This window comes from Nycticebus coucang, chromosome 12 (assembly GCF_027406575.1).
Source record: "Nycticebus coucang isolate mNycCou1 chromosome 12, mNycCou1.pri, whole genome shotgun sequence".
In the NCBI taxonomy this organism is placed as follows: Eukaryota; Metazoa; Chordata; class Mammalia; order Primates; family Lorisidae; genus Nycticebus; species Nycticebus coucang.
The window spans coordinates 17,420,380-17,447,034 of NC_069791.1; the positions used below are offsets into that span (position 1 = coordinate 17,420,380).

Below are 26,655 nucleotides of genomic sequence, written 5' to 3' on the forward strand. Positions count from 1 at the left end.
CAGCACTCTCTTGCTATCTGTTGGCAAGGGGTGTGGAGCATCTCTACCCCTTCTGTTGCCAAATAGAAAAGGGTCAGGGCGTGGAAGAAGATGACCCTGATCCCAAACCCATCCTTCCAAGTCTCTAGCACTGGGGAGGGCCTGTGTGTGTGTTCCTCTGTGTGCATGTTGGTCTTTGTGTGCATATCTGTTTTCAGGTCTGTGTGTGTCCTCGTGTTCCTGCTCCTCAGCTCTCCACCCGAGGTCGCCTCTCTCCTGTGGGCCTCTTTCTTCTGGGAATAAGGCAGGGTTTCCTATTTCAAGGGATGCAGAGAGATGCCCAGGTAGCACAGAAGTGGGATGGAGTATGGTAGCAAAAGGAGGATGGCTGGGGAAAGGAGCCCTTTTTGTGCCAAATCCCAAAGTGCCGTTTGGGTGTCACGTGTGCCGCACAACTATCTCCTTGCTTATGGCAGGGACTCAAGCACCTGCTTGAGCCTCAGTGCTCCATGCACTTGAACTATATGTATGGGGTTTGGTGGGCAGAGTCTCGGGAATTTCCTGGGTCCCCCAGATAGTGTCCTGGGACGTGATATGCTTTAGGATTGAGATAATGTTGGATCCCTCTGAGGACCCAGATATTGGTACTAGGGGATGGACAGGAAAACCTTAAACTTGGCTTTCCCCAGCTTTCAGCCTGAGTCTAGCATATTCCTGGCTCCCCAACCCCTGTGAAACATCCATGGGCTGGGAGAAGGGTTAGAAAGTTGAATTCTAGATTCCCATCCCATCCTTGCCTTCTTTTTACCCCTTTCCCTGCGACCTCCTTGACTCCGGCCTGAATTAGTTGGTGCCTTGGTTTCTCTGTCTGTACCTATTTAAGCCAAAGGCACTAGCCTCAATTTTGCTTGAAGATCACTTTGTCTTGGAAGTGACTAGAGAAGTCGAAGAGAGAGAGAGTCCCCAAGTCACTGGCTTTGGGGAGTGGAAGGGATGGACAGTGTGCGTGCCTTTCCACATCCCCTCTGATGCCAACTCCCTGCAGAGGCCTGGTTTCTGGCTCAGTACTTTCTGCCTTGGGGGTTCTTCATGCATCAGCCAAAAGGGCCACCAGGCACTTCATTAGCCAAGGCAGAAAGGGGAAAAGACTAGTTGGTCCAGACAGAAAGTCCACACCCCTGTCCTGGCCATACTCCCAAAGAGGCAGGGACTGATGGTGCCATGGGGTAGGGGGTAAGTAGACTGAAGTGAGGAGATCTCAGCTGTGGGTGATTTGTCTCTGCTTCTTGCCAGGTGGGGGGCTGTCCACACCCTGACTCCCCATACCACAGTGCCAGCCATGCCCTTTTCCTGGCTACCATTGCCCCTTTCCTCACCAGTTGGTGGAGGAGTCAGGACGGGAGGCCAAGGGCTTTGGTTTTATAATGTAACCACTGTGGGGGTGGGGAGAGGATGGTGTACCATGTATTTCAGTGAAATATTTAATATATTTAAATACCAATAAAATCAAACTCTTTGTAAAATTCTGTTCTCTGCAGCTGTTCTGGGCCCTGTATGGTGTCAGAATCTGGTACAGGAGGTAACTCTTGCTCCAGGGCTCTGTGGACCTTTTCTCTGGTCACAGGGCTTTGTGTGGCTTTCTTCCTGCCAAGGTGAAGTGCAGTATCTTTAGAGAGAGTGACTACTCTAGGCTTTTCAGTATCACCAGGACCAGAGTCTTCCCAAATTTGTTACCTTGACCTCTGGCTCTGCATGAGGTCAGGACTGCTTGCTGTTGCCTCTCCAGTGCCTCTCACACCAAAGTCTGGCTCCTTCAGGAATCTCTCACACAGCTGTTTCCACAGGAATCTGGGCATTGGAATACCCACCCCTGGCCCCTACCCAGTGCACACAAGAGACTTCTAGTCCAGTCTGTTTATTTTGCCTCCTTAAGCCCTCCTCCCATTAGTCATCCCCCTGATCGAGCACACCTCCCCACGTCCCTTCTCTGCGCTCCTTCCGTAGTTCTCCTAGTCCATCTACAACCGTATCCTCCTCAGTACAGACTGAAAGTTCTGTCATTGAGAATAGAGTGATCCATAAACCTGGAAAGGAGAGAGAGGGTCTCAGGCCAGACTAGAGAGGGAGAGGTCCTTAAAAAATAGCCATGAAGACTACTCAGGGCAGGGGTAGTGATGAGAAAGCAAAGCTACTGCCAATGACAGTAGCCTGGAGGGGTGTGGAGGCGGCAACTAAGGGAGAAGGAGCATCCTCACAAGGCAAAACACAAAGACACGGAGAAATCTTTAACTCCTTTGAAAGCCACCGCTTCCCAGATTCTGGGGTCACTTTCTCTGGGAAGACCCCTTTTGCTCCTATTCCCCAACAGCAGAGATGAAACAGTCTCTGAGGATTGAGGTGAGGAGAGGGAGGACTTTCCTTGGTGTTCCCATCCTAACCCCTCCCAATCTCACCTGGTCATTGGGCTTTTTATGAGACAGTGTCGTGGGCTCCGGATCCATGGCATGCTTTCCTCTGGACATACTCCTAGATCATGGGACCGCCAGAAGCTGAAGTTCTGAGCATCAGTCAAGGGCACTCTGAAGACCTGATTGGGGACTGAATGGTGGGTGGGGGAGAAGGGCGGGTTATTGAATTCTTTCAAGTTCACTGCTCACTTTTCTGCCTCAGGGCAGCAAAAGCCTAGCCCAGCAACTAGGTTTGACCACGTGCTGAGAGGTCCTGGGAATGTGGTCACTACACCCTGCTTCACTTCCGGATTCCAGCGTCTCACACCCTTCATGGTTAGATGAATCAGTCTTGGTTCTTCAGCTGCTAGTGAGCCTGTCTCCAAAAGAACCTTCCTTACATGCTAAGGTGGTGGAAACACAAGTGGTCAACCCACTTGGGAAATGTGTACGATGGGGTCCACTGATTCATTATTTTTCTTTTTCTGGGCTTAATCGTCCTCATTCCCTTTCCTCTTTGAAATAATGCCTGCCTTTGCTCACTGCTGGTTATTCTCTGAAACTTAAAAAAGATACCACTGCACATTTACATATGGCTGATAGATGTCATTAATCAAGTGTCTATCGTGTTAGTGTTTTTAAAATTTTGAAGTAATACTGATATTATTACTTAACTATAGTGAAAAATATATTTTCACTATTATTTGGGTAAATGTAATTTCACCAGCATAAAATTTGTATACTTTTAAAACTTAGAATTATAATCTCATTACAATCAAAAACATTACATTTTTGAATTAGTTGTTTTCCTACCAATTAGTAATAAAGTTTTTTCTTTGATTATTTTATTTTATTTTTGTTGCTCCACAATTTAAAAAAAACTTCAGATTAATATGAGGGTATAAACAATTAGGTTATATTATTTGCATTTGTTAGTAAAGTCCAAGTTGTAGTCAAGCCCTTCACCCTGGAGGTGTGCCATATACCCTTACATTGTACCTGTTAAGTGAGAACACACCAATCCTCCTCCCTAAAAATATAGAATGCTTCACGAATTAGCATGTCATCCTGGTACAGGGACCATGCTAATCTTCTCTATATCATTCCAATTTTAGTATATATACGAAGTGAGCACTAATTAGTAATAAGCTTGTAAAAAAGTTTTACTATTAGAAATAACTCAGATGCCCCCTTTTTGCATTTAGCTATTTTGATTTTGGAAAGTATTTTAGTTTTTTCAATTAAGCTTTAATTTTGAGATAATTATAGATTTACATACAGTTATAAGAATTTATACAAGGAAAACCTGTGTATCCTTTACCTGTTCCTCCAATAGTAACATCTTACCAAACTACAGTACACTATGTAACCAGGTTATTGATATTAACATTGATAAAGAACAGTTATAACGGGCAGCGCCTGTGGCTCAAAGGAGTAGGGTGCTGGCCCCATATGCCAGAGGTGGCCGGTTCAAACTCAGCCCCGGCCAAAAACTGCAAAAAAAAAAAAAAAAGAACAGTTATATCACCACCCAACGGAGTCACTATTTTATAGGTAAACACACCCCCTTTGGTAATCAATTATCTGCTCTTCATTCCCATAATTTTGTCATTTTAGGAATGTTACATAAATGGCATTATATAGTAGTGATTGGGGTGGGGGGTTGGCTTTCTTTACATAGCATAATTCCCTGGAGATTCCTACAATTCATTGCATGTATCAGAGTTTATAAATGTACATTTTCTCCCCTACTTTCTCAACAGTTGCTAAAGAGTATTCCCATTGCCAGATGTTTAAGAGAGGTTAAGTGGTTAAAGGAGCCTGCCCAAGGTCATACAACTTGTTTGCAATTTTGGCTCGGCGCCTGTAACTCAAGTGGCTGAGGCACCAGCTACATACACCAGAGCTGGCGGGTTCAATTCCAGCCTGGGCCTGCCAAACGACCATGACAACTGCAACCTAAAAATAGCAGGGCATTGTGTTGGGTGCCTGTAGTCCCAGCTACTTGGGAGGCTGAGGCAAGAGAATTGCTTAAGCCCAGGAGTTGGAGGCTGCTCTGAGCTGTGATGCCACGGCCTTCTACCCAGGGTGACAGCTTGAGGCTCTGTCTCAAAAAAAAAAAAAAAAAAGCAAACTTGTTTGCACTTTAAACTCAGTTCAAATTCCAGAACTGGTGCTTGGTCTGCCACTCCTCACAGGGATAATACATAACATACAAAATACTTTCCAAAATTGTTCCATGTTTGGTTTGATCGTCCCAATAATTCTGAAAGAGCAGTAGAGTAGACCTTCTCTTTGTCTTTCTCTTTACCCCAAATGAATGAGGAAGTTGGTTAATAAAGGATAAGTGACTTATCCAAGGTGAGACATCTAAAAAGAGGCAGAACTGGACTCAAACCTGGATTATCTCCTTCCAAGTCTGATTCAAATTTTTATTTTCCTTTTTTTTTTTTTTGCAGTTTTTGGCCAGGGCTGGGTTTGAACCCACCACCTCCAGCATATGGGGCTGGCGCCCTACCCCTTTGAGCCACAGGCACTGCCCTCAAATTTTTGTTTTCTAGACAAGGTCTCAATGTTGCTCAGGCTGTGACAGCATTCAGTTTTTATCTTACCATGCTCACCCCACCATTCAAGTCTACTTTCCCCCTTTTCTTCTCTTGGTCTTTCCATTTGGCTCTTTCCTCCCCTGTCCTATGACCATGCCACACCACATCCCAGCCATTCTTTTCTTTTCTTTCCCTAGCATGATTTCCAATCCCAGATACTTACATGTCTTTAACAACACCTTCCGTACAGCTTCATGGTAACTTTTGTGGCTATTCTGGTGCACGGAATAATTCCCAGAGTCTGAGAAAATGGAGGGAAGCCGAGTGAGCACTGGTTCCTTCTGGCCGGAAATGAGAGTAGACTTGTTCACTGGTTCCTTCTGGTCTGAAATGAGAGCAGACTTATTCTGAGTACTTGACAAATGCCTTTTTGATTCTGTGGTTCCCTGGTCTCCATGCCAACCAGGTACATGGCAGAGAGTCCTCCTAGCCACTCACATCGGATTCTCACAATCTCAAAAGTCAATGCCTCTGACAGAAGAGGGATCTCCCTCAGCATTCCCTTTCTTCTCCCTGACTTCTAAGCTTCGAGTGGTCTTCCACAGGAATTGGGATATTGGACAGATATTTAGGGTTAGTGCAGGTGAAAAAAGCCCTTTACCCAGGCTTGGTGCCTGTAGCTCAGCGGCTAAGGTGCCAGCCACATATACCTGGGCTGGTGGGTTCGAATCTGGCCCAGGGCCTGCCAAACAACAATGATAACTACAACAAAAAAAACATCCGGGCCTTGTGATCAGCGCTTGTAGTTCCAGCTACTTGGAAGGCTGAGGCAAGAGAATTGCTTAAGCTCAAGAGTTTGAGGTTGCTGTGAGCTGTGATGGCAGCAGCATTCTACCGAGGGCTACATAGTGACACTCTGTCTCAAAAAACAAACAAAAAAAGCCCTTTATTCGGGTGGACACTCCTTTCTTGGGATTGGCATATTTGTAGAACTTTATTTTATTATTTTTTATTTTTTGTAGAGACAGAGTCTCACCTTATCGCCCTCGGTAGAGTGCTGTGGCGTCACACAGCTCACAGCAACCTCCAAATCCTTGGGCTTAGGCGATTCTCTTGACTCAGCCTCCCAAGTAGCTGGGACTACAGGTGCCTGCCACAACGCCCAGCTATTTTTTGGTTGCAGTTTGGCCGGGGCCGGGTTTGAACCTGCCACCCTCGGTATATGGGGCCGGTGCCTTACCAACTGAGCCACAGGCGCTGCCCCCATATTTGTAGAACTTTAAAAGGTCTAGTAGGGGAAGTTATGTTTGAGCTAAGTCTTGGAGGCTAAGAAAGAGTTCATGACCATAGTAGAATCAGAAACAGCATTTCAGGCAGCGGAATGGCAAGTGTGTTAGAAGCATTACAGAAGCATCAGAGGACTGGGCACGGTGGCTTACACCTGTAGTCCTAGCACTCTGGGAGGCTAAGGTGGGAAGATTGCTTATGGTCAGAAGTTCAAGACCAGCCTGAGAGAATAGAAAAAAAAATCTCATCTGTAAAATGAGAATAGGAAAAAAAAAAAAAAAACAGCCCGAGAAAGAGTAAGGTCCCAGCTCTACAAAAAAATAGAAAAGTTAGCTGGGTGTGGTGGCAGGTGCCTATAGTTCTAGCTATTCAAGAAGCTAAGGCAGGAGGATTGCTTGAGCTCAGGAGCTTGATGTTGCACTGAGCTATGATAAAATCATAGTATTCCAGCCCAGGTGACAGAGTGAGACCCTGTCTCAAAAAAAAAAAAGCATCTGAGATTTATCTATTTGATTTGGAAATGGAGAGTGGGTAAAGTGGGGGACAGAGATGAGGCTTGAAAGGAAGGGTAGTGTGGTGGCTACCTAGCATTAATTATGTGTGGGAATCACCTCATATAAAGCAAAACCTATATTTCACTACAGAGGCTGAAAAGACCAGACTTTACTTACCCAGACTTACCCAGCCTCTCTTATAGGAAGGGCCTGGACAAAGGGTTAGGCTCAACACATCTGCTCCAGATTCTGAAATCAAAGATGAGGTTGCAACGCCATACAAAATCTGATGGAGGTGGCAACAGTGAAGCTGCATCTTGTTTCTGGCAGCAGTATTCAGGGCCAAGTGTCCTTGGTGGCAGCAGTGGCCACCATAGCATTGCAGGTAGTTGATCATTTCTGGTTACTGTCCACCAAGTTTGGTTTTCCATTCCTCTGCAAGTTTTATGTGTTTCCCCCCATTTTTTTGAGGTGGGGCACAGACTCTGTGCCCTGGTTAGAGTGCCATGGCCTTCTAGCTCACAGCAACCTCAAACTCTTGTGCTCAAGCGATCCCCTTACCCTAGCCTCCACAATAGCTGGAACTACAGGCACCTGCCACAACGCCTGGCTAGTTTTTCTATTTTTAGTAGGGATGAGATCTCATTCTTGCTCAGGCTGGTCTTGAACTCCTGAGCTCAGGTGATCCACCTACCTCAGCCTCGCAGAGTGCTAGGATTATAGGCATGAGCCACCACAACCAGCCTGCTTCCCAGTATTTTAAAAAATACCTTCAAGTTTTGCTTAAATAGGCTTAACCTACCTATCGGGCTCCTGAACAAGAGTGGATGAATTTGAGAAAAATTTAATATACAGAAAGCATGAGTTGGGGAAGAGGTGAGAGAAAAAGAGCTGCCTAGGTCGGCTCTTGGACATCCCACCCATCGCCCAGCCCCTTTGGGGCCTCTTTCCCTATCTCCTCCTGCCAGTCTGGGTTGCAGACTGAAATCTCATTCTGCCTCTGATGTCTTCTGTGCCCTCGTCCTGGAGCTCTGTCCCATTCCTTGGATTTTTATCTTTTTTGATTACTGATGCTTGTCAGGAGCTGGATCAGAGCTTGCCATTCTCTCTGGAAATTGTTGCAGATTGCTGACTCATCTGGTGGAGGGTGGGGATGCTACCTGCATTCTGGAGTTCCCCCCAGCTTCTGCTTTTTCTCCTTTTTCCTGGCTTGGCTCTACTCTGTCCCTCCTCTCTCCCTTTTGCCCTCCAATCAAAATCTTTAACATTTTTTGTCTGAGATACTGTCACCACCAGAGAACACCTGGTGATAATGACACCTCCTTATACAATTGAGGACTTGGAGAGGTGGCTGTACTGAAGCCTTTGTTGCTTTTAGACTTTTGCAAGCCTGGACTAAACTAGGGGGCTAATTTGTACTTTGTCACAGGTTACAGAAATTTCCTAGAAGCAATATCATTTGAGCTTGGTCGTTTGACTTTGGGCAAAGTGGAGGTGGCCGAATGTCCATGAACAAACAAATAGATGTAGACAGAGGAGAAAGAAGAAGAGCACATTTCTAGTGGGCAGCAGGACCTGAAGTGAGAGTAATTATTGGTCTGAGCTCAGCTGACAGTGTGAACTCTTTATCTGGTCCTGAAGCCTCAGCTGATTTTCCTTAAGGATACAGTCAGATGATGTTCTCTTTTATCTCAAAGTATGCAAACAGTAGGCTTCCTGCTTCCCATATGGATGGTTACTGTGTACATGAGGCAGGCTGGACACTGCTCCCACCTGGATTCCTTCCTCCTGAGTCAAGCACCAATTGTCACACACCTTGCGTCCATTTTTGGCAATCTGGAGATATTCTTGGTAACCTATACCTTCTCCAAACTGCCAAAGTGTGTTTGAAGGGGTGGGTAAGAGTCATGCCATAGCTACAGTGGGAGGTAAAGGGAAGTAACGAGCTCTTTATAAGCAAACTCCACAGTAGCAAGGTAGACCAATCAGTCATTTTGTTGGTAGGTAGTACAACAGAGGTTCTTCACCCACCTAGTTAATGCCATGCTTGGTATGTCTTTGTTAGTAAACAGATATGAAGTACCCCAAATATCTTCTAGAACTGGACCATAAATTGGGGGTTGCCATAAAACCACATTTGATGCTTTGAATGGAAAACGAAGGGCATCTTGGGTAGTATAAAAGTACATGGCTGGGGCTTGGCACCCATAACTCAATGGTCAGGGTGCCGGCCACATACACCAAGGCTGGCAAGTTTGAACCCGACCTGGCCTGCTCAACAACAGTGACAACTACAACAACAACAACAAAAATAGCCAGGCATTGTGGCGGGAGCCTGTAGTCCCAGCTACTCAGGAGGCTGAGGCAAGAGAATTGCTTAAGCCCAAGAGTGCTGTGAGCTGTGACGGCACAGCACTCTACCAAGGGTGACATGGTGAGACTGTCTCAAAAAGAAAAAAAGTACATGGGTGGGTCTTCCACCCATTCGAATTAATGGTGCAGATTTTTCAGTATTGTGGGCTTCCCTACGACCCATAGGTGGTCACAGGATCTTAGTTATCCCCCCCTTTGCCCATTTCCTCTGTTTGTTGGAACTGGGGCTGATTTGCCACATGTTTTCAGATTGAAGCTATTTTTTTTTTTTTTTTTGAGACAGAACCTCAAGCTGTCACCCTGGGTAGAGTGCCGTGGCATCACAGCTTACAGCAACCTCCAACTCCTGGGCTCAAGCGATTCTCTTGCCTCAGCCTCCTAAGTAGCTGGGACTACAGGTACCTGCCACAAAACCTGGCTATTTTTGGTTGCAGCCATCATTGTTGTTTGGTGGGCCCAGGTTGGATTCGAACCTGCCAGCTCAGGTATATGTGGCTGGCGCCTTTAGTTATTTGAGCCACAGGCGCCAAGCCAGGTTGAAGCATTTTTATAGTGGTTCTTCCTTGGTGGCTCCCAGAAATCTAGGATAGGGTATTTGGTTCCAGATTCTTGGAACACAACGCTGATAATATCAAACACACGTTACTTGCAGCTGTCTAGGAGTTGGTTTTGCCGCAGGCAGAGTAATACCCACCCGATTAGAAATCCAACGTGGTCAGATTGAGAGAAAATGTTACTGTGTTGTATGTAAAAAATGACTCTTGTCTAGGTCATATCAAACGCTGGGCATTAATCCCTTGAAGTTGGCTGGACTAGTAAGATATACTGAAAATGACTGAGGTGTGTTTGGAGGGATATTTTGCACTTAGAAATTGTCAGTGCTTTGGGAGGAGGTGGACAGAAGCATGAGCTCAGGGAACAAGACCAATGCTCAGAGCACATTTTCCAATTGGAGACAGTTCCTTTGGCTCCATGTCCAAAAATATCTTCCTAGAAGTGGCGTACTTCTTCAGGATTCTGAACTCAGGGGAAGGAGATGAAGCACATGACAACAGCAGGACTTAGGGCCAGCTGCAGGCTGCTGATGTAAAGTGGTGACTGTGAACTTTCTGGAGATAACAATAAAAACAACTATGAGTGAATATGCTTGGCACAACTCTATGAGGTTGGAATGAAAGGGAAACAGAAGCACAGGAAGTTTAGTAATTTTCCCAAGGTCACATAAGTAGCATGTGGTAGAGGCAAGAGTTTGGAGTCCATGTTCTTAACCATCATACCAAACTGTCCGTTAAAATAACCTAGTAGGCTTCCGGGAAACACCAAGGACCAAGGGAAAACATAGACTGATAGAACCAGTCCCATGATGGGCTTCCCTGTTTATAGCTCAATAGGAGTCCTGTTAAGGGTACCTGCTCACCTGGAACAGGCTTGAGTTGGGTGGGTCATGTGACATCTTTGCTTTTTTTTTTTGAGACAGAGCCTCAAGCTATCACCCTGGGTAGAGTGCTGTGGCATCACAACTCACAGCAACCTCCAACTCCTGGGCTCAAGCGATTTCCTTGCTTCCACCTCCCAAGTAGCTGGGACTACAGGTGCCTGCCACAATGCCCGGCTATTTTTTGGTCGCAGCTGTCATTGTTGTTTGGCCGGCTGGATTCGAACCCGCCAGCTCAGGTGTAAGTGGCTGGCGTCTTAGCCACTTGAGCCACAGGTGCCGAGCATCCTTTGCTTTGAAGCAAAGGCAGAAAACTGCTTCCCTGATCTCTACTGAAATGGGTAATATTGTTCCCTGTGGCCAGCTCTGGGGGGAGCAGAGAGGAATGGAACTTGGTGGGTTACTCTACCAGTGGATTAGACCAGTCCCAGTGTGGGAAGGCTGACCCCTGTGAAAAAAGTGGCCTGTCTGCTGCAGTACAGACATAGTCACCCAGCTTGGAGGTGGCCCTACTACCTAGGCTTCGACAGAGTGTAGCTGTGAAGAGCATGAGAGCCTTTCCCCTCCCCTTTCCTGTGGGTAGCAGATGGTGGTATGTTGTAGTTACGAGATGTATAGATTGTTTCCAAAACACATGTCTAGATTGGGCAGTGGCTGACGCCTGTAATCCCAGCACTCTGGGAGGCCAAGGCAGGTGGATTACCTGAGTTTGGGAGTTCAAGACTAGCATGAGCAAGGGTGAGACTCTGTCTCTATTAAAAATAGAAAAAACTAGCCAGGCATATGGTGCACACCTGTAATCTCAGCTACTTGGGAAGCTAGGCAAGAGGATTGCTTGAGACCAAGAGTTTGAGGTTGCTGTGAGCTAAGACGCCACGGCACTCTACCGGGGGTGACAGAGGGAGACTCTATCCCAAAAGATAAAAATAAAAACATTTCTACAACTTCAGTAGGTCTGCACCTTCAGTAGGTCTATCCATTTGGAAATGTAGAAGAGCTTAGAGGGTTTGGACTGCTCATTCTTGGCTGAATTGTACCGTTCATGCTCCTGTTTGAAAAGTCAGAACTACAGTGCCCTCTGCTGGAGACTAGGAATGGCATCTCCGCGTGTCTCCTAACAGGTGATTAATCCAAGAGGCAATTCAGACGCCAGGGGACCTAGGAGACTGAGCAGAGCACATTCCAGCTAGGTTTGGGAAAGCCACCTATTGTGTCCTCTGACAAGACCCAGAAAATAAAAACATGAGTGATATATTTCAGTTTTTATCAAAGACTTGAGGTTTAGCTTTTCTTTGATGCAACTTGCTTGGAATTGGAAGAGAGGGTGACTCTGAGGACTCATTAGTGAATTCCTCTGGGAAGAGGAACGGTAAGGGTAGCAGAAGCTGAAGTGAAGCCTGTACACAGTTGGGAGGTCAGCATGTCTGGAGCCAGTTGCTGGCGAGCCTGGCAGAGAGAGGTCATTTGTTTCTATTGTCTCAAGACAAGTAAGCATAATCTCTCCCTGCCCTCCACCCCAGTTGATTTGCCTCTGAGACTTCTATCAGTAGGCAATGTCCTAAGTGCTTGGATTTGTGTTGTGTTATGGTGAGAGCTAACCTGACCTAAGGTTTTGTATAACAAGGCAAGAAAATTGTCTCAGAAAAGGGCCAGATTAGAGGGATTTTGTCTGAAATCGAGACCAAGATACTCCTAGACCAAGAGAAGTATCTAGGTATGAAGCCAAGACTGAACAGAAGAGCAGGGTTCAAAGCAGGTGCTGAGACAGATTTAGCAAAGGAAAGGATGGTGCTCCCTGGGGAAGGACAAAAGGGAAAGCTTAGGGACTCAAGAGACCAGGGCATAGGATGAACAAACTCTGGAAAGTGTGCTGAAGCTGTAGGAGGAACCTGTATTAGAATCAGGAAGAATTAGTCTGAAAGGGACTGGAATCTCCTGACTGGTGGACATGAGAGTTCTGGTTGCTCTTCAGGGCTGGTCTTCTGTCAGCCGTACTTGACCAGGATCTTTCAGGGCCCAGGGGAAATATCCTTCGAAGCCAGTCAGTATCTTTTGCACCTCAAAGAATATATTTTTCCTTTTTTCCCCTTTCTCTTCTTTTCATTAATGTTACTTATTTTTCTCTTTATGGATTTCACAGTGTTTAGAATAACTTCAGGATTAACAATGTTGCTTTCCAAAATTCTTTTTTTTTTTTTTTTTTTGTTGAGACAGGGTCCCACCCTATGCTCCTGAGCAGAGTGCAGTGGGCGTAGTAGCTCACTGCAATCTCAGACTCGGGCTACGGGCACCCCGCTGCCTCAGCCTCCGGAAGCCGCTGGGATTACAGGCACTCGTGGCGCTCGGCTGGGTTTTTCCATTTTTTTCATGAGTCGGGGGTCTCACTGTCGCTCAGGTGAGTCTCGAACTCCTGAGCTTAAGTGATTCTCCCTCCTCAACCTCCCACAGTGCTGGGATTACAGGCATGAGCCACCGCGCCCGGCCAAAATTCTTGATGCTATCGGCCTAGGGAAAGATTTTAGGAAAGGTCTCCACTGGCAATGGCAACAACAACAAAAATAAATAAATGAGACTTAACTAAGCTAAAGAGCTTCTGCACTACTAAGGACACAACACTTAAAGCAAACAGTCTTCAAAATTGGAAAAGATATTTGCTTGTTACAAATCTGACAAAGGGTTGATAACCAGAATCTACAGAGAACTGAAGTTAATTAACAAACAAACAAACAAACAAAAGAGCAAACAATCCCATTTATCACTGGGCAAGAGATATGAACAGAACCTTCTTTGAGGAAGGCAGACGAATGACCAAGAAACACATGAAAAATGCTCAGTGTGGCTCGGTGTCCATAGCTCCATGGTTAGGGCGCCAGCCACATGCACCAGGGCTGGTGCATTCAAAGCTGGCCCAGGCCTGCTGAACAAAAACAAACAAAAAAATAGCCGGATGTTGTGGTGGGTACCTGTAGTCCCAGCTACTTGGGAGGCTGAGGGAAGAGAATCGCTTGTGTCTAAGAGTTTGAGGTTGCTGTGAGCTGTGACACCACAGTACTTTACCTAACCAAGGGCGACATAGTGAAACTCTGTGTCAAAAAAAAAAAAAGCTCAGGCGGCTCCTGTGGCTCAGTCGGTAAGGCGCCGGCCCCATATACCGAGGGTGGCGGGTTCAAACCTGGCCCCGGCTGAACTGCAACCAAAAAATAGCTGGGCGTTGTGGCGGGCGCCTGTAGTCCCAGCTGCTCGGGAGGCTGAGGCAAGAGAATCGCTTAAGCCCAGGAGTTGGAGGTTGCTGTGAGCTGTGTGAGGCCACGACACTCTACCGAGGGCCATAAAGTGAGACTCTGTCTCTACAAAAAAAAAAAAAAAAAACTACAAATAAATAAATAAATAAAAATTAAAAAAAAAAAAAAAAGCTCATTGTCCCTAATTATCAGAAAAATGTAAATCAAACCCATCTTGAATTGCAAGAGGGACTTTACCTAACAAATGCAATCAGTGTAACCTGGCTTATTGTACCCTCAATGAATCCCCAACAATAAAAAAAAAAAAAAAAAAATCTTGAGATATCACCTAACTCCATTGAGAGTAGACCATATCACAGAGTCCCAAAGCTGCAGATGATGGTGAGATTGCAAACTAACACAGCCTCTTTGGAAAGAAGCATAGAGAATCTGCAAAGAGCTAAAAGTAGACCTTCCATTTGGTCCCACAATCCCATTATTAGGTATCTATCCAGAAGAAAAAAACATTTTACCATAGGCCATATGCACTAGAAGGTTTATTGCAGCTTAATTCACAATTGCCAAGATGTACAATCACCCCAAGTGCCCATCAACCATGAATGGATTAATAAACTGTGGTAGACGCACACCCTGAAATACTATTCAGCTATAAAAAGATGGAGACTTTACACTTTGTATTAACTTGGAGTTGAAGAACTTTCTATTTAGTAAATTATCACAAGAATGGAAAAGCAAATATCCAATGTACTCAATACTAATATGAGACCAGTAGACAAACAACTACACACCCACACAAGAGAAAAACACAATTAAACTCAAAGGTGGGGGGGGGGAGAAGGGGATTGGTGTGCTCTTACATAATAGGCACAATGTAAGAGTATATGGCATACCTCCTGGGTGGGGGGCATAATTACAACTTGGACGCTACCTAACCAATGCAAACAATGTAACCTTAATCGTCTATACCCTCATATTAATGTGAAATTTAAAAAAATACTGTAGCAGGTCCAGTGGCTCATGCCTGTAACCCTACCACTCTGGAAGCCCAGAGGGATGTGGGGGGTGTGAATTGCCGGAGTTCAGGAGTTCAAGACCAGCCTGAGCAAAAGTGATACTCTTTTTCTCCTAAAAATAGAAAAACTAGCCTACTAAATATAGAAAAATTAGCTGGTCCTTGTGGCAGGCACCTAAAGTCCTAGCTACTTGGAAGGCTGAGGCAAGAGGATTGCCTAAGCCCAAGAGTTTGAGGTTGCCATGAGCTGGTGCCATGGTGCTACCCAGGGTGGCAGAATGAAACTCTGTCTCAAAAAAAAACAAAAACAAAAACAATCTAAAAGAATAGAAAAGGGCAGCGCCTGTGGCTCAGTGGGTAGGGCACTGGCCCCATATACCAAGAGTGGCGGGTTCGAACCTGGCCCCAGCCAGCTAAAACAGCAGTGGCAACTGCAACAAAAATAGCCGGGCGTTGTGGCGGGCAGGTCCCAGCTACTTGGGAGGCTGAGGCAAAAGAATTGCTTAAGCTCAAGAGTTTGAGGTTGCTGTGAGCTGTAATGCTACAGCATTCTACCAAGGGCGACAGAGTGGGACTCTGTCTCAAAATAAATAAGTAAATAAATAAATAAATAAATAAATAAATAAATAAAATAATAGAAAAGAAGTTTAGAAAAAATATATATTGCTTTTCAGGTTTCTTAACTTGGCAAGTATGTCTTGAGATATTCCAATCATGAGAAAGGCATACTTTCCATATGTAAACAGTTGACTTACATACAGTTTTTAACTTTTCCTCCATCATCTGTTGTACAGTTTTATGTGCTAGGTCTTAGGTGCATTACATACATTATTTAATTTAATCTCTATACCAGATCTATAAGCAGAATTATTGTCTCCATTTACAAATGAGGAAACTGAGGCACTGTTGATTTGCTTAGTGAGTTAGCCCTTTAAATCTGAATAACTTTGGGTACCTGAGAAAACTGAGTTTCTAAAATCAAGGATAGACTCCACACCCATTTTCCTCTTTGGGTTTTCTATTTTGGTTCTTTTATCAGGAGGAAAAGAAAGGAAGGCGGCAGAATGTTTGAATACATGTGTTGACTCACCTCTGTGAGTTTTCATTATGACTATAATAAGGAAAGATTAAGTGAGCCTTTTTAGCTGAATGTTAATACACTCACACCTACTAGAAGTAAAAAAAAAAGTATTCTTCAAAGAAAGATTGTGAATGACTTAAAAATGTCATGATAGTATGAATGTCAAGAATGAAAAGTGTGAATATGAACTGGTTCTTTTTTTTTTTTTTTTTGTAGAGACAGAGTCTCACTTTATGGCCCTTGGTAGAGTGCCGTGGCCTCACACAGCTCACAGCAACCTCCAACTCCTGGGCTTAAGCGATTCTCTTGCCTCAGCCTCCCCAGTAGCTGGGACTACAGGCGCCCGCCAACGCCCGGCTATTTTTTGGTTGCAGTTTGGCCGGGGCCGGGTTTGAACCCGCCACCCTCGGTATATGGGGCCGGCGCCTTACGGACTGAGCCACAGGCGTTGCCCCATTTTTTTTTTTTTTTTTTTTTAGCCAGGGCGAGGTTTGAACCTGCCGCCTCCAACTTATGGGGCCAGCGCCCTACTCCTTGAGCCACAGGCGCCACCCTGAACTGGTTCATTTTTATAGTTGTTATTAAAGGCTTAGCTGAGGGACCAGGCAATAATATGGCTGATTTAAGCATGGCAAACAGGCTGAAATGCTAGAGCAGGGGGGCAGAAAAAAAAGTCAAGCCATTTGAGTGAATGTGTTAACAAGAAGAAATCAACCAGAAAGAAAATGGGAGCAGGAATTATTCTGGAGACAAGTGTGGATTACAAATGAGAGTCCTTCAAGATTGTTTGGCTTTACTCACTAAGGGTAAAGAGTCCATATTTGGGTTATTGTGAATAGTGCTGCAATAAACATAAGAATGCAGAAATTTCTTTTATATACTGATTTCCTTTCTTTTGGCTATATAACCAGTAGTGGAATTGCTGGGTCATATGGTATTTCTACTTTTAGTTTTTTGAGGGACGTCTACACTGTTATTTATGATGGCTGTACTAAATTACATTGCCACCAGAGTACAAGTGTTTCCCTTTCTCCATATTCTCACGGCATCTGTTATAGCCTGTTTTTTGTTTTTGTTTTTGAGACAGAGTCTCACTATGTTGCCCTTGGTAGAGTACCATGGCATCATAGCTCAAAGCAACCTCAAACTCCTGGGCACAAGCGATTCTCTTGCCTCAGCCTCCTGAGTAGCTGGGACTACAGGCGCCACCACAACGCCCAGCTATCTTTAGAGACAAGGTCTTGCTCTTGGTCAGGCTGGTCTTAAACTCCTGAACTCAGGCAATCCACCACCTTGGCCTCAGAGAGTGCTATGATTACAGGCGTGAGCCACCACGCCCGGCCTATCTTTTTGATACAAGCCTTTTAGCTGTATTGCATTGTGTTTTGATTTGCATTTCTTTGATATTAATAGTAATGTTGAGATTTTTTTTTCTATGTACCTCTTGGCTATTTAAGAAATGTTAGTTCATGGGCGGCGCCTGTGGCTCAGTGGGTAGGGCGCCGGTCCCATATGCCGGAGGTGGCGGGTTCAAACCCAGCCCCGGCCAAATTAAAAAAAAAAAAAAAAAAAAAGAAATGTTAGTTCAGAGCTTTTGCTCATTTTCAATTATCATTATCATTATTATTTTACTATTCAGTTGTTTGAGCTCCTTATATGTTCTGGTTATTAATCCCTTGTTAAATGGATAGTTTACAAATATTTTCCCTCACTTTGTGGGTTGTCTCTCTTTTTTGTTGTTGTTGCAGTTTTTGGCTGGGGCTGGGTTTGAACCCACCACCTCTGGCATATGGGGCCAGCACCTTACTCCTTTGAGGCACAGGTGCCACCCTCTTTTTTGGGGGGACAGAGCCTCAAGCTGTCGCCTTGGGTAGAGTGCTGTAGCATCACAGCTCACAGCAACCTCCAACTCCTGGGCTCAAGTGATTCTTCCTGCCTCCGCCTCCCAAGTAGCTGGGACTACAGGCACCCGCCACAATGCCCGGCTATTTTTTGGTTGCAGCTGTCATTGTTGTTTGGCAGGCCTAGGCTGGATTCAAATCTGCCAGCTCCCGTGTATGTGGCTGGCACTAAGCTTAGATGCTTGAGCCACCTGCACCGAGCCTGTGGGTTGTCTCTTCACTTTGTGAACTGTTTCCTTTGCTGGGCAGAAGCTTTTTAGTATGTTGTAATCCCAACTGTCTATTTTTGCTTTGATTGCCTATGAATTTGAAGCCTTATGCACAAAAAAACTTTGCCCAGATCAATGTCCTGATACATTTCCCAATGTTTACTTCTAGTAGTTTCATAGTTTCAGGTCCTAGATTCATGTCTTTAATTCATTTTGATTTGATTTTTGTGTATAGCAAGAGATAGGGGTCTGGTTTCATTCTTCAGCATATATTTATTCAGTTTTTCCAGCATATTCCTATTTTTTTCCTAAGAGTTTTAAAGTTTTAGTTTCACTTTTATGTCTATGGTCCATTTTAAGTTAATTTTTATATATGGTGTGAAGTAGACGTCCAATTACATTCTTTTATGTGTGAATATTCAGTTGGGTTTTCAGCATTATTATTTTTTTTGAGACAGAGCCTTGCTCTGTTGCACAGGCTAGAGTACAGTGGCATCATCATAGCTCACTGCAACCTCCAACTCCAGGGTTCAAGTGATCTTCCTGCCTTGGCCTTCTCAAGTGCTAGGATTATAGGTGTAAGCCACCATGCCCAGCCTCCGGTACCAGTTTTTGAAAAGATAAGTTTTTTCTCATGTAATTGTCTTGTAACTCTCGTTGAAAAGCAACTGACCAGCTTGGCACCTGTAGCTCAGTGGTTAGGGCGCTGGCCACATACACGGGGGCTGGCGTGTTTGAACCTGGCCCGGGCCTACTAAACAAAAATGACAATTACAACAACAAAAAAATAGCCGGGAGGTCTCAAATGCCCGAGCGCAAGCAATCTCCTGCCTTGGCCTCCCAGAGTGCTAGATTTACAGGCATGTGCCACTTCGCCTGGCCTCATTTTTCAACAAGAGCCTTTTAGAGGCTGGGTGTAGTGGCTCACACCTGTAATCCTACGACTTTGGGAGGCCGAGGCGGGCGGATTTCCTAAGGTCAGAAGTTTGAGACCAGCTTGAATAAGAGCGAGACCCCATCTTTAAAAATAGCCAGGCATGGGCGGCGCCTGTGGCTCAGTCGGTAAGGTGCCAGCCCCATATACCGAGGGTGGCGGGTTCAAACCCGGCCCTGGCCAAAGTGCAACCAAAAAATAGCCGGGCGTTGTGGTGGGCGCCTGTAGTCCCACCTACTCGGGAGGCTGAGGCAAGAGAATCGCTTAAGCCCAGGAGTTGGAGGTTGCTGTGAGCTGTGTGAGGCCACGGCACTCTACCGAGGGCCATAAAGTGAGACTCTGTCTCTACAAAAAAAAAAAAAAAAATAGCCAGGCATTGTGGCAGATGCCTATAGTCCCAGCTACTTGGGAGGCTGAGGCAAGAGAATTGCTTGAGCCCAAGAGTTTGAAGTTGCTGTAAGCTATGACGCCATAGCACTCTAACCAGGGTGACAGAGTGGGACTCTGTCTCCAAAAAAAAAAGGGTGGCGCCTGTGGCTCAAAGTAGTGGGGCGCTAGCCCCATATGCCAGAGGTGGTGAGTTCGAACCCAGCCCTGGCAAAATAAATAAATAAATAAAAGTGCAAAAATACAAAAAAAAATAGAACCTTTTAGCTCTATTTGGTATGTGATATTACTTTGGAAAATAATTTTAAAAACTTTTAAATATATCTGTTGTATTAGATATAGGGAAGATAACTATAATAGATTTGGGGAGAATTTAAAAATCTTTAAAAAATAAGATGGGCGGCGCCTGTGGCTCAGGGAGTAGGGCGCCGGCCCCATATGCCGAGGGTGGCGGGTTCAAACCCAGACCCGGCCAAACTGCAACAAAAAAATAGCCGGGCGTTGTGGCGGGCGCCTGTAGTCCCAGCTACTCAGAAGGCTGAGGCAAGAGAATCGCGTAAACCCAAGAGTTAGAGGTTGCTGTGAGCTGTGTAACGCCACGGCACTCTACCAAGGGCGGTACAGTGAGACTGTCTCTACAAAAAAAAAAAAATGTTAAAAAATAAGATAATTTTGGCTGGGCGTGGTGGTTCACACCTATAGTCCCAGTGCTGTGGGAGGCCAAGGCGGGTGGATTGCCTGAGCTCAGAGGTTCGATACCAGTATGAGCAGCAGTGAGCCAGAGTAAGACCCCGTCTCTACTAACATCGAAAACAGCCAGATGTTGTGGTGGGCGTCTATAATCCCAGCTACTGGGGAGGTGACGGGACAGAGAATCGAATCGCCAGAGGAAGAACATTTTTTAAAAAAAAAGAAGAAAGAAAATTAACAGAAAAAAAGAGTACTTCAAACGAAGAAGAATGAACAAGCAAGCTGAAATTAAAAAAAAATTTTTTTTTAAATAAAAAAAAGATACTTTTACAAATGTGATGCTACTTTAAATAAACCATGCTAGGGGTTGTAGATGACAAATTGAAGGTGAAAAGAGCAAGACAGGATGGGTGCCTATAGTTCGATGGTTAGAGTGCCATCTCCATGCACCGGGGGTGGCAGGTCCAAACCTGTCTAGGGCCTGGTAAACAAAAAAATAAAAGGGGCAAGACACTCACCAATGGACACGTTTTCAAAGAAAAATAATTTCTTTAACACTATATTACAAAAATGGTGAATGAATCAATCTACAATTATACATACAGTTTCCCCCAATCCCTTATTTGAGGGGATGCCTTGCAAGCCCCCAGTGGATGTTTGAAACTGAGGATAGTACCAAACCCTATATACACTATGTTTTTTCCAATACATAGTAGGTGGATAGTGTGGGTAGTGTGGATATTCTGGACACAGGGATGATTCCATTCCTAAGTGAGATAGCTCCAGATTTCATCACTCTACTCAGAATAGCACCCTTTTAAAACTGAAGAATTGTTGACTTTTGGAATTTTTCCTTTATTTATTTATTTTCAGAGACAGGGTCTTGCCCTGTTGCCCAGCCTTAGCTCAGCAGTGCCATCATAGCTCACTACAGCCTTTAACTCTTGGGGTCAAGCAATTCTCCCACCTCAACCTCCCCAATAGGCAGGATTACAGGCACATGCCACCATGCCTCAGCCTCGTTGGCATCTGGAACTATAGGCATCTGCCACTACTCCCAGATTTTTTCTTTTTTTAAGAGACAGTCTCACTTTATCACCCTCAGTATACTGCTGTGGCATCACAGCTCACAGCAACCTCCAATTCCTGGGCTTAGGTGATTCTCTTGCCTCAGCGTTCCAAGTAGCTGCTGGGACTATGGATGCCTGCCACAATGCCCAGCTACTTTTTGTTGCAGTTTGGCTGGGGCTGGGGCCGGGGCCGGGTTCGAACCTGCCACCCTCAGTATATGGGGCCGGCGCCCTACCCACTGAGCCACAGGCACTGCCCTACACCCAGATATTTTTAGAGACAAGGGTCTTGCTCTTGCTCAGACTGCTTTTGAACTCCTGAGCTCAAGCAATCCACCTGGCTCGGCCTCCCAGAGTGTTGGGATTACAGGTGTGGCCCTGGCCAAAATTTAACTTTTTTAAAAAAATTAATTGGCTGGCTCAGCGCCCGTGGCTCAAGCAGCTAAGGCGCCAGCCACATACACCTGAGCTGGCGGGTTCAAATCCAGCCCAGGCCCACCAAACAACAATGATGGCTGCAACCAAAAAATGGCTGGGCGTTGTGGCTGGCGCGTATAGTCCCAGCTACTTGGGTGGCGGAGGCAGGAGAATCGCTTGAGCCCAAGAGTTGGAGGTTGCTGTGAGTTGTGATGCCACAGCACTCTACCCAAGGTGACAGCTTGAGGCTCTGTCTCAAAAAAAAAAATTAATTGGCCAACTAGTAGTTTATAATAAGAGATATGCTACTGTAATTCTACATTCAACTTTCATCATATAGTTCTCATTAATCGATCCAAACCTGGTAGCTTGATGCCTAGCAGCAGGTTTATATCCGGGATCTATAGTTGGTTGTCAGTTTAGGGGTGTTAATTTTAGGTGAGCCACATCCCAGAGTCAGGTGGGTCACCCACCTGACTCTGGGATGTGGCTCACCTTTATTCATTCATTTATTTTTATTTTTTTATTTTTTGAGACAGAGCCTCAAGCTGTCAGCCTGGGTAGAGTGCCGTAGTTTCACAGCTCAGAGCAACCTCCAACTACTGGGCTTAAGCAATTCTCTTGGCTTAGCCTCCCAAGTAGCTGGGACTACAGGTGCCCGCCACAATGCCTGGCTATTTTTTGGTTGTAGTTGTCATTGTTGTTTGGCAGGTCCAGGTTGGATTTGAACACGCCAGCTCTAGTATGTGTGGCTGGCACCTTAGCCACTTGAACTACAGGTGCTGAGCCTATTTTATTTATTTATTGTCAGTTTCTCACTACGTTGCCGTCAGTAGAGTGCTGTGGCCTCACAGCAACCTCAAACTCTTGGGCTTAAGTGATTCTCCTGCCTCTGCCTCCCTAGTAGCTGGGACTACAGGCACCTGACACAATGCTTGGCTATTTTTGTTGTTGTTGTTGTCATTGTTGTTTATCAGGTCTAGGCCAGGTTTGAACCCACCAGCCCCAGTGCTTGTGGCTGTGCCCTAACCACTGAGCTATGGGTGCTGAACCAGGTGGTTCACATTTAGTTCAAGATGTCTCCTGGAAGGATGGGAGCACTGGTAACTGGTTGCCATGTCAAATGGTTACTTCATTAAATTCTTGTTGTAGAAGTGAAATTACCATTTTTTTTTTTTTTGGATGAATAAGAATTGGTTAGGCAGAGCATGGTGGCTCATGCCTGTAATCCACTCTGGAAGGCTGAGGCAGGTGGATTACTTGAGCTCAGGAGTTTGAGACCAGCCTGAGCATGAGTGAGACCACCATCCCCCTCCCCATCTCTACTACAAATAGAAAAACTAGCCAGGTGTTGTGGTGCACACCTGTAGTCCCAGCTACTTGGGAGACTGAGGCAAAAGGATTGCTCAAGTTGCTGTGAGCTATCATGACTCCACAGCACTCTACCCAGGGCAACTGAGAACCTGTCTCAAAAAATAAAAATAAAAAAAAAAGAATTGGTTGGACAAACTCCTAACATTGAATTTTCACCAATAACTTCAGCAAAGTTTCAGTTTTAAGTCCTGGAAACAAATCAAACTATTGTTTTGGTATTCGTATATAGCAGTTGGACTACGTAATTATGATTCTGATATATGTGTGAGAGAGAGAAGGAGAAAATGAGAGAGATGAGAGATCAGAAATAACTCATCCTGTTACTCTTTCTCTTTGAAGAACATTTTATGGAGTTGTAGGATATTATAACTCTCTTATGAAGTTGCCCAGGGGATATGGCAACAGGACACAAGGTTTATATTCCATATGGCAATTCTCAAGTTAACTATTTTGGCCACTAGCTCCAGTGGTGGGCTCCTGCCAATCTTGAGAATCTTGTTACTTGGGGAACAGTGAATTCTATATGAAAGTCCACCTGACATTTGAACTCAGGTTTTGCAGGTTAATATGATTCCCCTAGAAAGGCTGACATCAGCCTTTGTACAGTAGCCTACTCCCAGGAAGAGACAGACATCATTTGTCCCCATAAATCACAAGATGTTTAAGAGTATAGGCAGTGATATTAGACAATTTGAAATCAAATTACGGCTCTATTGCTGTGACTCTGGGTAAATAAATAGGGTCTTTGAGCCTCAATTTTTTTTTTTCCGGTTAAAAGGGAATAGTAAGGGCGGTGCCTGTGGCTCAGTGAGTAGGGTGCCAGCCCAATATGCCGAGGGTGGCGGGTTCAAACCCAGCCCCGGCCAAACTGCAACAAAAAAATAGCTGGGCGATGTGGCGGGCGCCTGTAGTCCCAGCTGCTCAGGAGGCTGAGGCAAGAGAATCGCGTAAGCCCAAGAGTTAGAGGTTGCTGTGAGCTGTGTGACGCCACGGCACTCTACCCGAGGGCGGTACAGTGAGACTCTGTCTCTACAAAAAAAAAAAAAAAAAAAAAAGGGAATAGTAATATCTGCCTCACAGAAATGTTAGAGTATTAAGTGAAATTAAGAACACAGAATGTTTAGTATAGTGCCTGGCACAAAATGCATAGTAAATGGTTGTTTTTTATTAAGTGCCAGAGCCAACAAAACCAAGGATTAACTAGAAATTAGCAAGCAAAATGCTCTGTTCATATCTTGACAGAGTAACTGGAAGGTATAAAATTAGGGGTGAGGGGAAGGTAGTGGGGAGTACGAGTGGCAAATCTGATGTCCAGCCTTCCTCTAAGTTTACATTCTCGGCCACCAGTTTGGCCAAGCCTCTTGCCTCTGATGCTCTGCCACCAGAATAAGAATTGGATAAGCAGATGACATCAGGATGGTTCCCTATGTATCATCCCATAAAGAACTCTAGACTATAAGGATTTACTTAGAAATTAGCAAGTGGAAACCCTCCTTAGCAAGTGAAGTCTTCCTCTCTGCCTAGCCTGCAAAGATTTGAGACCTAAGTCTCTTAGGATTGGCACCAAGTCTTGTTCACCAGTGTTTAAGTAGCTGACTGAGTAGGAAAACCCCAGGCTGGTTGCTCAGTTTCTTTATTGTGAGGGAGTCCCATCTAGTAGGTGCCGGTAGGAGTGGAACACCCAGGAGAGACTTTCTCTTGGCTTAGGACAAATGAAATTTGTAGGTTTTTTGAAGGGTATGTTTTTCTGAGAGAAGGCAGAAAAGAGCTCCTTACAAGAATAGCCTCATGGCATAATGCTGGGACCCAGCTGCAGTGGGGCAAGAGATGGTTGTTATAGGGGTATTAAAGGGTTTCTAGGGTCCATTGGGGACCCTTTGTACAAATCTTACCTAGAAGCTCGAGAGTAAAATGAAACTTCTTTATTATTATTATTATTATTATTATTGAGACAGAGTCTCATTATGTCGCCCTTGATAGAGTGCTGTGATGTCACAGCTCACAACCACCTCAAACTCCTGGGCTCAAGTGATTCTCTTGCCTCAGCCTCCCAAGTAGCTGGGACTACAGGCACCCTCCATGATGCCAGACTATTTTTTGTTGCTGTTGTCATTATTGCTTAGCTGGCTCAGGCCGGGTTCCAACCTGCCAGTCTCAATGTATGTGGCTGGCGCTGTAACCACTGTGCTACACACCGAGCCATATTATTATTATTTTTAAGACAGTCTTATTCTGTTGCCTTAAGCTAGAGTGCAGTGGTGTCATCATAACTCACTGCAACCTCCAACTCTTGGCTTCAAGAGATCTTCCTGCCTCAGCCTCCTGAGTAGTGGGGACTATAGGTGCCTGCCACAATGCCTGGCTAATTTTTCTATTTTTTTAGTAGAGACGGTCTTGCTCTAGCTCAGGCTTGTCTCAAACTCCTGAGCTCAAGGGATCCTCCCACTTCTTAGAGTGCTAGGATTACAGGTGTGAGGCACTGCACCGGGCCCAAACAGGACTTCCTTGATGGAATTAGACAATGCAGAGAGCGTCCTATGGAGGCCTACATAAGATTGTCCTTCACAATCGTAACTTTGTGCTTTTATTCTTTCCCAGTCACCTCTTCCTCTACCCCATATAAATTTTGCTTTAGCACCTACCTACATTTAATTTCCTTCAATTATGATGGAAAACTAATGGCTAGGAAGTGCCTAAGAAGTGGACCTTATAACAGTCTATTCAATATTCCTCTTACTTGTTTCTTCAGTTGTGTCCCTTTTCTTGCTCCGAAAAGAATTCTGATATCCCAACAGATATAAGTTGAAGAAGGCCATCTCAGCTTTCCCTGGCCTCTTCTGGAACATTCAGGCTGAAGAACTGGACTTTGTGTTTGGTAACCATGGTAATGCCCTGAATAAATACCATTGACTGACGCTGCTTTTGCTTAATGAGCCATAGGATTTATGGGTTCACAGTGGAGCTGGAGTGGGAAAGGGTTAAATTACTTCAGGAGAATGCAGGCACCGATTGTTAGTACCTCTTTTCTTGATCCAGTATTATACTGTAAACTTCAGAAGGCAGTGAGTAAAAACAACACTAACCTGGGCTCAAATCTTAGTTATGCCACACAGTATGTATCTGAGTTTGAACAGATTAACTAAACCTCAGGGTTTTTTTTTTTTTTTTTTTTAAATAAAACAGAGTCTCACTTTATTGCCCTCAGTAGAGTGCTGCGACGTCACAGCTCACAGCAACCTTCAACTCCTGGGCTTAGGCGATTCTCTTGCCTCAGCCTCCTGAGTAGCTGGGACTAAAGGCGCCTGCCACAAAACCCGGCTATTTTTTGTTGTTGTTGTTGTTGCAGTTTGGCTGGACCCGGGTTTGAACCTACCATCCTCGGTATATGGGGCCAGCGCCAGGCCCACTGAGCCACAGGCACTGCCCTAAACCTCAGTTTTTAATTGTTTATTTTTAAAAAATGGCAATGATTGGGCGGTGCCTGTGGCTCAAGGAGTAGGGCACTGGCCCCATATACCAAGAGTGGTGGGTTCAAGCCTAGCCCTGGCTAAAACTGAAAAAAATAAAATAAAATAAAAATAAATTTAAAAAAAGGCAATGATTGTATCTATCTCATAGTTATGAGAATTAAATGAGATAATATATGCAAATTTCCTTAGCACAGTGTTCAGTTTATAATGGAACCTTAATACTACACATGATCTTAGCCAAAAGGACAAGAAACAATATAATGCAGTGCTTCTCAACCAGGGCTCCTCAAACTGTGGCCCACGGGCC

The 26,655-nt window shown here is 45.0% G+C and overlaps 1 protein-coding gene and 1 non-coding gene across 2 annotated transcripts; both read right to left on the bottom strand.

Annotated features, from left to right (window-relative positions):
- Positions 1-1,865: 1,865 nt before the first annotated feature.
- On the bottom strand, positions 1,866-25,747 carry TEX49 (testis expressed 49). The gene is made up of 4 exons (XM_053555858.1): positions 25,616-25,747; positions 5,196-5,357; positions 2,433-2,577; positions 1,866-2,063 (listed from the first exon to the last, which is right to left on the bottom strand). Exons 1-4 carry the CDS (start codon positions 25,722-25,724, stop codon positions 2,015-2,017), a joined length of 465 nt encoding a protein of 154 aa, XP_053411833.1. The 5' UTR covers positions 25,725-25,747; the 3' UTR covers positions 1,866-2,014.
- On the bottom strand, positions 3,459-3,561 carry LOC128562888 (U6 spliceosomal RNA). Its single transcript, XR_008373587.1, has one exon. It is a non-coding gene; the product is annotated as a U6 spliceosomal RNA (small nuclear RNA).
- Positions 25,748-26,655: the final 908 nt, after the last annotated feature.